This window comes from Glycine max, chromosome 16, assembly GCF_000004515.6.
Source record: "Glycine max cultivar Williams 82 chromosome 16, Glycine_max_v4.0, whole genome shotgun sequence".
NCBI classification, from domain to species: Eukaryota; Viridiplantae; Streptophyta; class Magnoliopsida; order Fabales; family Fabaceae; genus Glycine; species Glycine max.
The window spans coordinates 991548-1006026 of record NC_038252.2 but is presented as its reverse complement, the minus strand read 5'-3'; the positions used below and the strand labels follow the sequence as shown (position 1 = coordinate 1006026).

At 31.3% G+C, this 14479-nt stretch overlaps 2 protein-coding genes across 7 annotated transcripts; both read left to right on the top strand.

Annotated features, from left to right (window-relative positions):
• The first annotated feature begins 630 nt into the window (after window positions 1-630).
• On the top strand, window positions 631-3492 carry LOC100793839 (probable complex I intermediate-associated protein 30). Of its 3 annotated transcripts, none has more exons than XM_003547799.4 (6): window positions 631-778; window positions 868-981; window positions 1095-1240; window positions 1548-1628; window positions 1744-1842; window positions 3185-3492. In XM_003547799.4, exons 1-6 carry the CDS (start codon window positions 670-672, stop codon window positions 3371-3373), a joined length of 738 nt encoding a protein of 245 aa, XP_003547847.2. In that variant the 5' UTR covers window positions 631-669; the 3' UTR covers window positions 3374-3492. The 3 variants fall into 3 exon arrangements, with proteins under 3 accessions (XP_003547847.2, XP_040866638.1, XP_025982063.2); XM_041010704.1 differs by lacking the exon at window positions 3185-3492 and adding an exon at window positions 2901-3068; XM_026126278.2 differs by lacking the exon at window positions 3185-3492 and having other exon boundaries at window positions 1701-1838.
• Window positions 3493-10468: 6976 nt separating this feature from the next.
• LOC100791192 (dnaJ homolog subfamily B member 6) lies at window positions 10469-14127 on the top strand. 4 transcript variants are annotated; one of them, XM_006598786.4, is made up of 7 exons: window positions 10622-11150; window positions 11233-11326; window positions 11485-11552; window positions 12415-12471; window positions 13017-13253; window positions 13517-13592; window positions 13791-13979. In XM_006598786.4, the coding sequence occupies exons 1-6, from the start codon at window positions 11046-11048 to the stop codon at window positions 13544-13546; spliced, it is 591 nt and encodes a 196-aa protein (XP_006598849.1). In that variant the 5' UTR covers window positions 10622-11045; the 3' UTR covers window positions 13547-13592; window positions 13791-13979. The 4 variants fall into 4 exon arrangements, with proteins under 4 accessions (XP_006598847.1, XP_006598849.1, XP_006598846.1 ...); XM_006598784.4 differs by lacking the exon at window positions 13517-13592 and having other exon boundaries at window positions 10469-11150; window positions 13787-14127; XM_006598783.4 differs by lacking the exon at window positions 13517-13592 and having other exon boundaries at window positions 13791-14127.
• Window positions 14128-14479: the final 352 nt, after the last annotated feature.

Below are 14479 nucleotides of genomic sequence, written 5' to 3'. Positions count from 1 at the left end.
AGAAAACAATTTTTTTTTTTTTTATCAAAACAAGCATATTTAACATTTTTTATATAATTTACTCATTTAATATTGGTCTTTATATAATTTTGTATATTGGTTCTTATATTTTTTGTATTCATTTAAATTTAATTTTAATCCGGGTACTTTTTAATTTTATTCATTAAGGTGTTGATTCTTATTCATATATGATTGGTATATAATCGTGGTTATATATATATATATATATATATATATATATATATATATATATATATATATATATATATATATTATGATAAGAAAATTATTTAAATTTAATTATTTATTTGATAAAAAATAATTGATGAAATTTCTGAATGGAATAGGTATTATAAGTTTTTCTTGTGGGATAGGCTATCAAATATGTAGGAGGCAGGCGGATTTTTTTTTTATATTTTATTGTATATATTATATACAGTAATCTTTATACTAATTTTTTATTTATTAATATTTAAACCTAATAAAAACATGAAGTTTAAAAAAGTATATGAACCTAGAGATTTTGAGTTTTAATCTTGATAATATTTTTTTTTCTATTTTTAATCTCTTTATTTTTATTATCCATTTTTTTTTGTTTAGTGGTTGTAAAGTTGGGCCATAGAAGCTGAAAAAGCCCAAAAAAAGAAGGCCCATTTACTGATATGGTTGATGGTTGAGGCTGTCGCCACAGTTGGTGGTGGCGGGGGGAGAGAGAGAGAGAGAGAGATGTCGAGATTGCGAAGACTGATCCAAGCTTCAGTTGATGCTACTAAGAAAGGTACTATAATATTTTTCAATCTTCATTCATTCTCTCAGTTGCTCAAAATCTTTGCTCTCTCTCTAACTCTGTGTGCATTTGAACAAAAGTTATATCCGGTAATCTTGATGATTTGATGCCACCACCGGAGAGACCCATCTTCAGCTTCAATTCCAAGCAAGAGTTAAGCAAGTGGCATTTGTATTCTGATTCTGAATTTGGAGGTGGGGTGGTTCGTTCATGCCACTACTTCATTCATTCTAGTAAAGTTTGCATTTTTATTTTTCTTCGCTGTTTGGTTAGTTTTCGGGGTTTTTAATGTTTCGGTGTTACCCAGGTTTGTCCTCTGCGTCTCTGCAGATAACTGAGTCGGAAAATGGAGCAACTTCTGGAATCTTCTCCGGGAACCTTTCTCTGGATGTCTCTGAAGGCTCTAAATGGAACATCACTCGAAGTGGCTTCTGTGGAATGCGCTCAAAAAAGGCTGGTTTTTTTTTTTCCTTTCAAAAACAAGCATATTGGATTTAATTAATGTGATTATTGGTGCTTAATTTTGTTTTCTAACATTAAAGAATTTAATTATAATGTACTATAGTGCAAAGGGTTTTTATAGGATGTCTCATCATAGAGATTGTCCTCTTTGAAGTAAAGATAAGATTGTTGAGTTTTGTAATAACTATTTGTAAAATCTTATCAGGGTGATTTCTAATTAGTTGATAGTGTAAAGTGTTAGAAAATTAAATTCTATGTTAAATATGTTATCTTTACACAATTCTTTGCATCTTTGCAGTTTGATGGCTTTATTGATTTGGATTCATATGATACTATTGCTATGAAACTTAAAGGAGATGGAAGATGTTATATATCTACTGTGAGTGCACTTTTTCATTATCAGTGCCAAAATGCTATGCTTGGAAATCAGAGGAATTAGATTTCATTTCAGGGGTGGTCTTGTGAGTATTGTGACCGGGATGATTTTGGTGCAGATCTACACGGAGAATTGGGTCAATTCACCTGGACAGATGGAAGATAATTCATGGCAAGCTTTTGTTTATGTGCCTGAAGGAAACTGGTATATCATGAAGGTAAGTTCTATTTGCATCTCACTGCTTACATTGTAATGTCTCATGATTGACTATGCTTTCATATTGTGTTGTGAAAACCTGCAATTTTATTAAGATGTCTGCTCAAATGATTTGAGTGATATGCAATGCCCTGTTGCTTACTAATTTTCCTGCCATAGACTTTTTTATTATGCCAAATTAAATGGTGAAAAGTAGTTACCTTGATGTGATAGGTTTTTCTTTGGAAAAATAAGGACTTGGATAACTCGGATTAGATCAATGAAAGCTCAAGCACATTGCTCTTGTAGCTTTCTATCTGTTTCTTTCGAAGCCTTAGCCTTACCATTGCAATGTTTATGAAAAGTCTAGGTGTGATTAGGAATAGAGTACCATTTTGCTTTGATTTTACAAATCTGTAGAGCATTTATGGTTTAACACATGATCATAGACTATGCAAGTTGCAAAGCTTTTGAGGCATTATTGGAGACAACCAGGGAAGCATAGACACTTCGAAATAGTAGTCATGTTTGTGTCATAACCATGTCAGACACATTTTATGGGCATAATAGTTCTAAGTGTATTCCTTTTATTTTTTAAACGTAAAACCAATACAGTCGTGGATATCTCAATAACGAGATAAACTGCAGCTTTTTATTGTCGTTACAATGACACTTTTTAAACATTGATTATCTATTTTGATTTAAATTGCACTTTATGTTCATTTTATACTAATTTTATCTGTTAGATAATAGTTGTGTGATTTGTGTTGAGTCTTGTAATTTTTAAAATTTGTCATATTCCTATTTTCTAGTTCTATCATATCTGTGCTTTATAGGAGGCAGCTTTTGTGCTTAAGAAATGTGTGTTACTTGGTTCTGCTGATCTTATGCTTAACATTGGAATTTCTGTGTGCATATATTTCGAACTACTTTTATTTATTTTATCAGTCTGTCATGATTGCTACTCATCATGAAAGCATCATCATCAGTAGTGAGTAACCAGGTTTTGCTGGGCATTGATCTTTACTATTTGAAATTCAGTGGACAACATATCAATATAGTTAGCTTTTTTTTTGCTAGGTTTTGTACCTAGTTGAGCGCTGCCTATGGTTTCATAGTCGGTCCCAAAGTCTGTGCAAAGGAGGAGGGTTGTGTTAGGTCATCAGCACCTAACATAAAATTTGTCGAAATACTAAACATGGACCACTCATGGTCTTTAACCGAGTCCAATGACATTGTGTGATCCATGTAACTAATCTTACCTAGTAGGATAAGGCTTTTGATGCTATTGTTGTTTGTACCTAGTTGATTTCTATATCAACATATTGGGTGTCATATGCTTATGAATTTCATTGATTGGCCAGATTCCTCTAGCTCGATATTTACCTACTTGGAGAGGGAACGTTATAGATGCACAAATCGAAATGAATCCATCCCGTGTTTTAGGCATGTCTCTATCTGTCAATGCTGAGGGTGGTGTCCCAGGTGCTAGATCTGGACCAGGTGATTTCAGAGTTGAACTTGATTGGATCAAAGCCATGAGAACAGAATAAAGTATTGGTTATGCATAAAAATTAAGATTTTTTCTCTTCTTTTAGGGTGCTTTATTTTTTTGTAATAATAATAATGTATCATTTTATGGTTCATAAAAGGAAAATATATTTGGTAGTTATTCCAGTACCAGTACTCTTCCGGTATTATTGAGTGGTATGGTAGGTGCAATAATGGAAGCACTTTCGGAAACAAAATTCATTGTTTTCATCATGCTCATAGAAGAAAAATCAATACTGATTGTCACCTTGAAAATATTGCAGACATAATGGGATTGTCGGTCATCAATTAAGTGAGGTGAATTTGATAGAAAGGTGCATTACCACTAACCATGTAATAGGGGCAAATATCATTATCACTTATCAGTTTGTCTTGTACCCATACCTAAATTAAAGCTAGCTTATTTCCAGCAATTATGATCTTCTCATGCTATAGGACTTACTACTTTATATATATATATATATATATATATATATATATATATAGAGAGAGAGAGAGAGAGAGAGAGAGAGAGAGAGAGAGAGAGAGAATAGGACTTGCTACTCTGGTTTGCCAAATTAGCTGTTGGCTTCTGCAAAAGAGAGAATTTCTAACTGTGAAATGTTAATGATATACCACCTCTTATTCTATTTATAAGAAACAAATCTTATTGTAAAATACACTTCAACTTGTTTCTTGTATATAGAACCAAACCAAAGGTAGTATTTTCTAACAATCTTTCAAAAAAATTCTTTATTATTGATTGAAATTCATTTGAACTCACAGAACAATGCAAGTTTCACAAAACTATTTAATGAGTTGGATCATTTTGTTTTGATATTGAAAATCAATTATCACATTTTTCCATGAAAAGGAAAAACACATGTCAATTAAGTGTAACGATTAGAAATTATTTCAATAAAATCAATGATGCTTAACTTTGAAACAAATGGACGTTTTGTTGTTTTTTCTTATAAATTTCAGCTAAAAACAGAGAATAGAGAATGTGTTAACAAAAATGTGATAGAGATGTATTCATAAACTTTTCTTTTATAGATTTAATTGGCCTTTTGTGATAAGCATCTTGTGATGTCTATAGAATACCAAGTATTAACTTCGACTTATTATGGAACCTATAATTGGGGCAGAAGATTTTATTTTCCGTTTTGAACTATATGGCACTACCCGCTCCTCATTATCTTTACTAAAGCTTAAGATGAACAGTTGATAGGCCAGTGGGATGTTGATTTTTGTATGACTTTTCTCATGCATAATTTCAGTAGAACAAATGTCTTATCTCATTGGTGTTATCTCATCATTGCTATCAGTCACAATGACTCAAGATCCTAAATAAGATAAACTCAGAAATTCTAAGATTGATACTGTTTGATCTTATATTCAATCTTAATATATGTGTAAAGTATTCTCTAGAAATAAACATTTTTTTTAATATAGCTCACTTAACTTTACATGCTTAATCTTCAAAATAATTAAATTAGATGTTTTTTTTAATCGTAAGAGTTGAAGGGAGTGTCAGAAAATTTACTACAACTCTTATATCTTGTCCAATCAAATGAGTTAGACCTATTGACATACATTAGATAAATTGGAACTATAACAAAAATACACATAGACAAGTCACAGTAATTGGGTTATTAGGAAGGGGTTTGGATGGTTTGCATGCAGTCACATATATTCAAATAGCCAAATCGGTAAAAATGGCAGACAAAAAAAAAACAAAAGAAAGCACATAGGTTTTCCTCTTTACAAAAATTTGGTCCAATGCATATGTACCATGCACACACGTAAATGAATAACTAGTCTCAAATTTTTTTATGAAAGAGGTGTTTATATTTAGTGTTTATTATATTTCAATTAAAATAGTCTCCAAAGCATAATATTGATACTGTGAGAAATAAAAAAAAGAATAATTAATCTATATGGATGGGTCATTTACGGATGTAAAATGTAATTTTTATTGATTAATAATTAAATTATAAATATTTATTTCTAAAATTTAAGAATAATAAGAAATCAATTAATGTTTTGTTTTGCATATTTCATAAATCTTAATATATACTATTAATAAAGTAATAAATAATTTTAAATTCAGGTATGATCGTATGCATATAACTTATGTGATAATTTTTATTAATGTAACGATGAAATTTAAAATTCAATGATGTAATAATATTTTTAGCTTAGAATCAACCCGTCCTCTCTTTGTCGGATATAAAAGGAAACCAGTCAATAACAATTGTAGAGTTTATTGTAAACTAAAGCAAAACTAGGATCAAGTGGTATTTAATTTTGAACTTTGGAATTGAAAGGGACTACTGGGTGAATTGATTCTTATAATAAAAAGGTCCTCCTGTATCACACTAAAGCCACTTGACAGTTGATTTATTATTATTGCTGCAACTTGCTATTTGGTATTCTTTTCATTTTCCCTTTTTTGCATTGCATCATTACCAAAGTTGGAAATGTGATTAGAGTTGATAGGGCCACATAAGTAAGTAAACAAAAAGGGCTGTATCTTGGCTGCGTTAAACTGGCAATTGGTGTCTCTCAACATGCAACTTGTGAAATAGTTGCAATTGCCATAAGTAGTTAATGCCTTGTTGAGTCATTGGTCAAGTTTAGGCAGCTGAAATAAAATAATGGGCAAAATGGAGTGCCCTACAAACTTTTTGGCGTTTAAGATGACCAAATGGGAATTCTATAGACGTCGTGGACAAATGCCTTCCAACAACACAAGCAAAGAAAGGATATGGTTTTTCCAAATATCATAACATGATTTTGAAATATAAATAAATAAATGGGTATATTTTGCAAAAAAATAAAATAAAGTGAGACTATAATACTATATATAAGAATTATATGTCTTTTCATTTGAATAAATTAGTAATTCTTAGCTTTATAATTTTTGTATGTAAACGATGAGTTTATTTTTGTAAAATAATTAAATTTATTTTACATTTAAAATATACAAATTTATTTGATGAATAAAGAAAATAGTCATTACATTTTAAACATATGCAATATGTTCATTTAATAAAGACGGTTTTATTTATTAAATCAATTTATTATTTTTTATGGGGAATTAATTTATTATTTTGAAAATCAAAGTACGTATTAACATTTACTAACATGTTTATGATACATTTTAACCATTATATAAAAATCAGAGTTTAATTTAATAGTCATACATTAATGGTGTAAAATAATTTATATTGTTATTTAATCATAAATAATTATTGATATAATTTTAAGTTAGTTATTATAAAATCAATAAAATTATAAGTTATAATTAAATGATAATGTAAAATTATTTTATATTATTGGTACATAATTTTTTTCTCAAAAAATAAAAGGTTAAAAATTACAACGAATTGATATAAAATAATGTAGAAAATTAAGATTTTAAATTATGCAACTTGAACAAATATGACATAGATCGATTTTATTTTGATTTTATATATGATAAAAATAAAAAAATAATTATTTTATGTTATTTTTAAATTTACATATGCTTATGAATAAGGGAGTGCCCCAACCCTATTAAGCCCCAAAATTTGACTGACTGATAACCCAAGAGGGCTTTAAATTTGTTTCTTCATAAAGGATCATGTGGACAAAAATGTTTATTGGCCACTTGAGTTCAATATTCGGCTGTTCACCATATACACAACTAAAGAACTTTTTTTATTATTATTATTATTTGATACCATCATAACTAGGACTTTAGGCTTTCTAGTGGTATTTGTAGAGATAAATATCACAAGAAGGGAGTTGAATTCTAATTTAGAAATTTTATAATCTTTTGCATGTAAAACAAAGTTTTCATCCGATAAAACTTTGTAAATAAAAATCTTATTAGACGATGTAAAAATGTTTTTAGAAAACACAATATACCTATTAAAATTTAAAAATAAATTCACACCCTTGGTCAAGTAAACCTTAAAGGAAAGCAAGAAAAATCAGATGCAAGAATTTTTATATTGGTTCATTTCTATTACTAAGATTATGTTCATTTTTTAAAAATCTCCAAGTTTCGTTAACTTTTCATAAGTTACAAGTATTATTCACTGTCACTTTTAGCTCTTATAAAATCAAGCTCTTCCTAAGCTTGACAACAAATAAGTATTCTTTATCCTACCAAGCCACTGTAAGCTCTAAAAAAATAAAAAAAAGATTTGTTATTTGGGATTTCTCGTTGACTAAAACTATGAACAAACGATATACAATAAGCTCTTTAGTCTTTTATATTAGTTCAAAGTGTTTTGAGAGCTTTTGGACTTTACAACAATATACAAAAAGCTTTTTACGTAAAGAATGTATGCATGTAAGATTTGTATCTTCTTCATCAAAGCTTTTGGCATTTATAACTTTCATCTTCAAGTTTTTGTTGTCTCACAATAGTTAAATTTTTCACTTGATCTTTATCTGACGATAATGGTTGTTGGGAGCATTTAATGTTTGCATTAAATGCATTTCCCTTCTTCATGCCCAGAGTTTACTTTTATAGGTTATCATGTTAACCACTTTAGTAGAAAGTTACTTCTCATCTGTTAGAGTAAGTTTGCAAGGTAAAGTGTATCTTTTGATGGAGATCAACACTTTCATATCTTGGATTTTATTTATTCTTCATAAGACTTTATCAAATCCTAAGAAATGTTTCTAAAAAGAGGATTTCAGACACAAAGTATTAAATGATTTTTTAAATGTTTCTCTTAAATGCCTTATCAAATCATGGCTTATGCTTGCTATCATCTCAAATATCAAACCATAACAACAAAAACATAATTTGATGATACATAGACATTGTTTTTATCATTTGTATTTATTTGCATATAATCAAAATAGTTAAGAGTCCTTATTCGTCTTAAGTCATAAAATGATTTTTGACTTACCAGTATCCCAAGGTATATTCACATGTTTCAATTCCTTGGATCAATTATAAGATCATTTTTTTATCAGAACTTAGTCATACTAAAAAGTTGTGTAATAATTAATGGCGCCCCTCCCAAGAGTATATTTTGAGGGATTAAATTCAGATTCTTTCTCACAAACTCAATGTTTTATAATAAGCTATACTCATTGGATAATTAACGAGCTTGTTTGAGTCTAATAATTAATTTTCGAATATATCCCAAATTCTAGTTTAGGGTTGCAAACTAGTTTCATCAGTACATAAAAATTTGACAAAAATAGTAGTAATTGAATTTCATTTAAACATCATTTTAAATTTTAAAATATTGTTTGAGTATTTTATTATTGGGTCGAAACATGATAAACGTACAAATTAATATCAAACATTACTCAGTACGAAGTCAAATGAGAACTTAATATGTTGAAATTGAAAAAGAATTTAATTTCCTAATTAATATAGTCATGAGGAATATATCTATATACAAAATGTTCAAGATTAATAACTACTTAATGTGGTAAAAAAAGCAGTTCACATCGGCATCGTATAGGTGCTAGATACTTCATGCAAGCTATGGCTATGAGTGTTCCACGATCCACATATGTACCTTTACCATGTAGTTGCAGGACAGTGTCTCCTATCTCCTTTAACTGCGTGTGATGAAGAACATGGTGGTATCTTGTTCAGAATTCGGCTTAGTGTCACGGTGTGGCACGTGATCTACTACTCCTGCATGGCCATAGCCCATAAGGGCACTTCATGGGGGGACCACCGCCCTAGATTAGAGAATAGAGATATGTAAGGCAGTGACCCCTATTTGTCTTTGTCATTGCCATAACTCTCTTGTGCTTCAACACTTGCTGGTCCCACGGGATCATACATCATGTCTAGCTTCTTACATCACATAAGCCAATACTTCTTTTTCATAATATTATCACTCTTATTATTCAAGTGTGTTCATACGTAAAAGACTAATTTGATTTTAGTTTCATTTTTCTACATTTGCACTCTTTTGTGTTCAAAACAAATAAGGTGAAAAAGAAGAATTTAAAAAAAAAATAATATGTGTCTCATATTTCTATCACTCTATCTTAATTTAAATATTTTTTCTTTTTCTTCTCTGTCTATCAAATTCATCCTTAATACTTTTACGGTTGAATAATGTTAGATTTCGTGTTACCGCAAGTTTACCATCAATACAAACATATGCTAAATCAATTTAATTGTCATTACTAAATCAAGTCTCTGATTTAATTGAGTATTTAGGAAACTCTTATTGAGTATATGATATTTTCAAGTCCCAGATTTGTGTAAAAAACCAAGTATTTTTTTGTTATGAAAAAAGAAAACAAGCATGCCACAGTTGACTAGTTGAGATAAACAAGGACAAATTTAGGTGACAAAATTACTACATGGAAAGTAAATGGATGCTGACGAAATTTGAGTGTCCCTAATTCAGACGTCCAAACCCATAATTTTCAGTGCTTAGACAGATTCTATTGAAGGCTTGAAGCCCATGTTACTAGTTAAAATTTAAATTGGAATATATTTTTCTTGAAACATAACCTATTTCCAAAAGTGAGCTCCACCACCTTTTTTCTCTCTCTCTCTCTCTGTATTATAAGACAATGACAATTGAGAGCGCGCAATCAATTCTCCAAGCTGTTAAAGAGCCTGATAACATAGTGGGACCCACTCCCTCTTCTCTCTCCTTTCAACATTCACAAACTCACATAAAAGGACTTTCACATCCACAATCACAAAGAACCTTCTGGACACACCATCCCATGAAATATCTTCGGCACCATGGAATCTCAGCCCTACATCACCACCCCTAATCCTCATACCACAGTCAAAACCCACTACCTTGGTTTACTTGCTAATATTTTAGAAATATAATATATATAAAAAGACGATTTTCACGTTATAAATAGTTTTTTTGTGATTGACTCGGACAATTACTCAAACTTTAAGATGGATTTAGAACCTGTTTTGCAATTATTATACGATCCCTACAAATGCTCGATCCTACAAATTAATTTACTTTCGAGGTTTTCGGTCTTGCATGTTGAAAATCTCATAATAATTAATAAATCAAATTAAAATATATAAATTAAATTAAAACATACAAATGTTGGAGATATTTTTCTCTCTTATAAATCGATTTTGTGTAAAGTTAAATTAAGTCTAAACTTAACTTTTAGAGTTTAAGAGCATGTTTGTGAATTGGATCCAGATCTTGTTTTTGGATTTATTTTCCTTTTGTATTGGAACATGCATTCCAATATTTCCAAATGCAAACCAATTCAGACACAATTTATTCCGATGTTGATTAAAATAATGCGAAAATAAAATAAAATAAACTATATAAGGTACAAGGCAGGGTCCGGGGTTCTGGAGTGTTCATGAGGCCTTTTTTGTGCTCTTCACCTTTCACTCCACGAAATCAAAAACAAGTGCTAAGAAGCTCCGTGTCTCTATTCTCAAACATGTAGCACCAAACCCAAGTTGGCATCCAAGTTTTATAACACTAATACTGCATATAATATTATTATAATATACATAACAACAGTTATTGATATTGTTGTGATTGTGTGTGATTTTGGTGTCGTCCCTTTTTCTTATGTTTAAGGTTGTACGGAGTTTATGTGTTGATTCAATTCGTCGATAAGAAACCTTAGTTTGATATTTTGATTGGTTCTGTGGAGAGTTTTTTTTTCTTTGGTGTGGTTTTTGGTTTGTGCTGTTTTTGGTTGGGAATAACAATGGCCGATGAAGGAAACAAAAGCAATAACTTCTATTCGATCTTGGGGTTGAAGAAGGAGTGCACTGAATTGGAGCTAAAGAATGCTTATAGGAAACTTGCAAAGGTTAGAACGGAATCCAAATGCTTCTTTTTTCTGTTTTTGTCTTTTCTTCTTAGAAAAATTATTTTGTTTTTTTATGGGACAGAAATGGCACCCAGATCGTTGTTCAGCGACCGGGAATTCAGAGTTAGTGGAAGAAGCTAAGAAAAAATTTCAGGAAATTCGGGAAGCCTATTCAGGTAATGCCCCGTGAATGTTTCCACGATTGAACATTGACCCATTATTCGCTTGCTCATTTTCTCCTTCAAATTGAAGAAAAGTTTGAATTTTTGCTCTTGTTTGAAATTTCCGTTCTGTGCTGTTTATTTGGTCTAAAAATGGTGTTTTTCTCTGACAGTTTTATCTGACGCCAACAAAAGGTTAATGTACGACGTGGGAGTCTACGACAGTGATGACGACGAGAACGTAAGTCACTTACTTCACTTCATACCATCTTCTACAGTTACCATACCCTTCTCTCATGTTCACCCCTCTGTTTCATTACATTGAAGAGAAACAGCAACCTTAGTTTGACCTCCTTTTTTTTCACAATAACCAATTTGGTTGAGCATCTATCTTTTTCAGTTTTGTTGTTCTATGTGTTTTAAGGCTAAATCTTGTTTTTTCATTCATTCATTTATGTTTCAATGGGGATCCGAAATTTAGCACATTCAGTTAATCAGAATAGTAGCTTATGAATTGAAAGTGTAAATGATTTATAGTTGTGTATGGTAATTTGATTTTTGGAGTGCATAGAAATTAAATTCTAATTAGAATATGTGAATGAAGATTAGAAGAGTCATTTGATTTTGTTAAACCATGTTTAAAACATGCATCTGAGATTTGAACAGTCAGGTTTTCATCCAAGGGCAATGATTCATGAATCATGACTGTGTGAATGCATGAGTGTAGCAAATCCAGCTCAATGTACTGTTGTCATGCAGTCTTGTCACGTTTCTGTTTTCTGCACCCTCCATATTTTTTTTTCATAGTTCATGTGAAAAGAGGTATCTTCTTGGGGATTAATAAGAATCCAATCTGTCCTACAAATGCTTGGCTCTATTCATTGGGATTGCCACAAAGGCACAAGCTTTCTTATAAGTCAAATCAATTTGTGTGTACAAATTCACATGGGCATGTTGCTTAAAGAATTCAATAAGAGGGGAATAATTCATGGAATCGTGGTTGGTTGGGGGGGTGGAATTGGATCTTGTTTCCACCACAGGGAGGAGTGTTCTTGATCCAATAATTTTGATGACCTAATCATACAATGAATTTCCTTTTGCAGGGCATGGGGGACTTCTTGGACGAAATGCTAACAATGATGAGTCAGACCAAATCGAATGTGAGTCATCTAGTTAGTGGCATGTTTGGTGATAAAGCTATGCAATTACAATGTTGTTTTATGTATTTTTTTAGTTTAGCGGATAAAGCTAGACATAACATAGTGTCTGCTTTTGTCAAATACTATGTAAGTGTGTAGTATGTAGTTTATAGTTTTTCTATTGCCTTGAATGGACCATCCCAGGGTCACGAATCCACCTTTTTCTTTTTAGATTTGGGGGCAGAATTACGTATTTTGTTGTTGGCCCAAATGCTATGAAAGTTGGAAGTCTATTATGGAAGTTTCTTGTTGGACCATACCAAAACAAGTAGTTGAGGCCAGCTAGCCTAATTTAGAATAAACAAAAACTTTGATTAACGTGTTTTCCATATTACTCGGTTAAAATTAACTCTTCTAGGAATATTTGTAACTATAGGTCTTAGAATTCCATACAATTTGCTAGCTTTGAAAGGAACTTCCTAGGTCTGATATTTTCTGATGAAAAGTTTGTTAAAAAAGTTTTTTGGGGGCATAGACAATTGATAAAGTTGTGTGTAAAATAACAGGAAAACGGAGAGGAGAGCTTTGAGGAGTTGCAACAGTTGTTTGAAGACATGTTTGAAGCAGATATTGGATTGGACGGAGGCCCTTCTCTTGCTTCTTCTGATTGCTCAACTTCATCTGCTTACATGACTTATAGTGAAAGTTCTAGTTCAAATAAACACAATTCCTCTGAGATGAATTTCGGGAAGGCAGAGAATTCTTCTGTCTTTGATGCTGGTTACCAGAATTTCTGTTTTGGGGTTAGTATGCACTGCATTTTTCATATTTTTTCTTCCGATATATCATATATCATCCATGGCATATACATAATGATTATGAAAAGTGAAAGGTTAGACCCACAGGATATAGAAATTAAACTCAAAGGATTTGCATGATCTGTTCGGGGTCTGTAGCTTAATGCCAATAGTTAAATTGGTTAAGGGAAAACATAGTTTATTCGCGTTGAATATTTAATTAGAGTCTTTTAGTAAGTGGTGTCTTTTATGCTGTTCATGTCATCAAGGTAGGTCATGTAAACTATCATTACCAATGAGTGAGGATACAAAAACAATGCAGTCTGTGTGAGGTATGTGAAAGTGGTAAGTGATTCCCTCTAATCTTCTGCTTATACAATGTCTTTTATCTTAGGTTCTTTGGCTGGTAATGAAGTGTTTTGTGAAAGTCACATTTCATATATATGTGCATCAGACATTACAACATGGCATACATAATATTCCATGCATCATGATGTGGCTTTAAGTTGACTCAGTATTTTATTGATCTTGGTGTGAAGACAGGTGAACCAACTCCAAGATATAAAGAAGAAAAAGGGGGGAATTCTAGGAGGAGGTAGAAGTAGACACAGAAATGGCAGAAAGCAAAATATGTCCTATGGCCATGATGTTTCATCGAATGACTACCCTGGAATTTCCACAAAGTAAATGACCTTATGCAACTAAAAGTTTAGGAGGGAAAAGGACTAAGGATGATCATAGTTTATACAAAAATTAGTTCTAGGCCATTGTTGCCTTACCATGAAAAATCTATGGTAGTGGCACCTTCAATTTCATGTTCCCAAGGTTGCAATTGTACAATCATGCTAGTACTTTAAATTTTAAATCTATTGAGAACCCATTTAAGTCTCTTTCATTTATGCAAAATTGCCACTAGTTCAAAAGTGCAATATCAACCATTTATTGAAGTAATGAATTACACTGCACAATTCTTAATGTTAACTTCGATTTGAAAGGAATATTCTTCTTGTTAAGCCTAAAGTAGACAATGGAAAGAAAGGATAAGGAGGATAACACCACACAACCGAAACTAATTCACTGTGATGTTTGACCAAGTCACCGTTTCATAGATGTAGAAAAATGCATTGTATTAAAAGATACTTTCTACACTTAATTAAAACATGTGGAACTAATGAAAAGATGAATCTAAGCAAAGGAAAATGGCAGGTGGTGGATATTAATTAATTTTAAAA

Excerpts from the sequence above, each read along its gene's own strand:
- LOC100793839 (XM_003547799.4), top strand. The coding sequence starts at position 670 with ATGGTTGAGGCTGTCGCCACAGTTGGTGGTGGCGGGGGGAGAGAGAGA. Across the intron at positions 779-867 it reads AGTTGATGCTACTAAGAAAG|TTATATCCGGTAATCTTGAT; the intron begins GTACTATAATAT and ends TTTGAACAAAAG. Across the intron at positions 1,843-3,184 it reads GAAACTGGTATATCATGAAG|ATTCCTCTAGCTCGATATTT; the intron begins GTAAGTTCTATT and ends TTGATTGGCCAG.
- LOC100791192 (XM_006598783.4), top strand. The coding sequence starts at position 11,046 with ATGGCCGATGAAGGAAACAAAAGCAATAACTTCTATTCGATCTTGGGG. Across the intron at positions 11,151-11,232 it reads CTTATAGGAAACTTGCAAAG|AAATGGCACCCAGATCGTTG; the intron begins GTTAGAACGGAA and ends TTTATGGGACAG. Across the intron at positions 11,327-11,484 it reads AATTCGGGAAGCCTATTCAG|TTTTATCTGACGCCAACAAA; the intron begins GTAATGCCCCGT and ends TTTCTCTGACAG.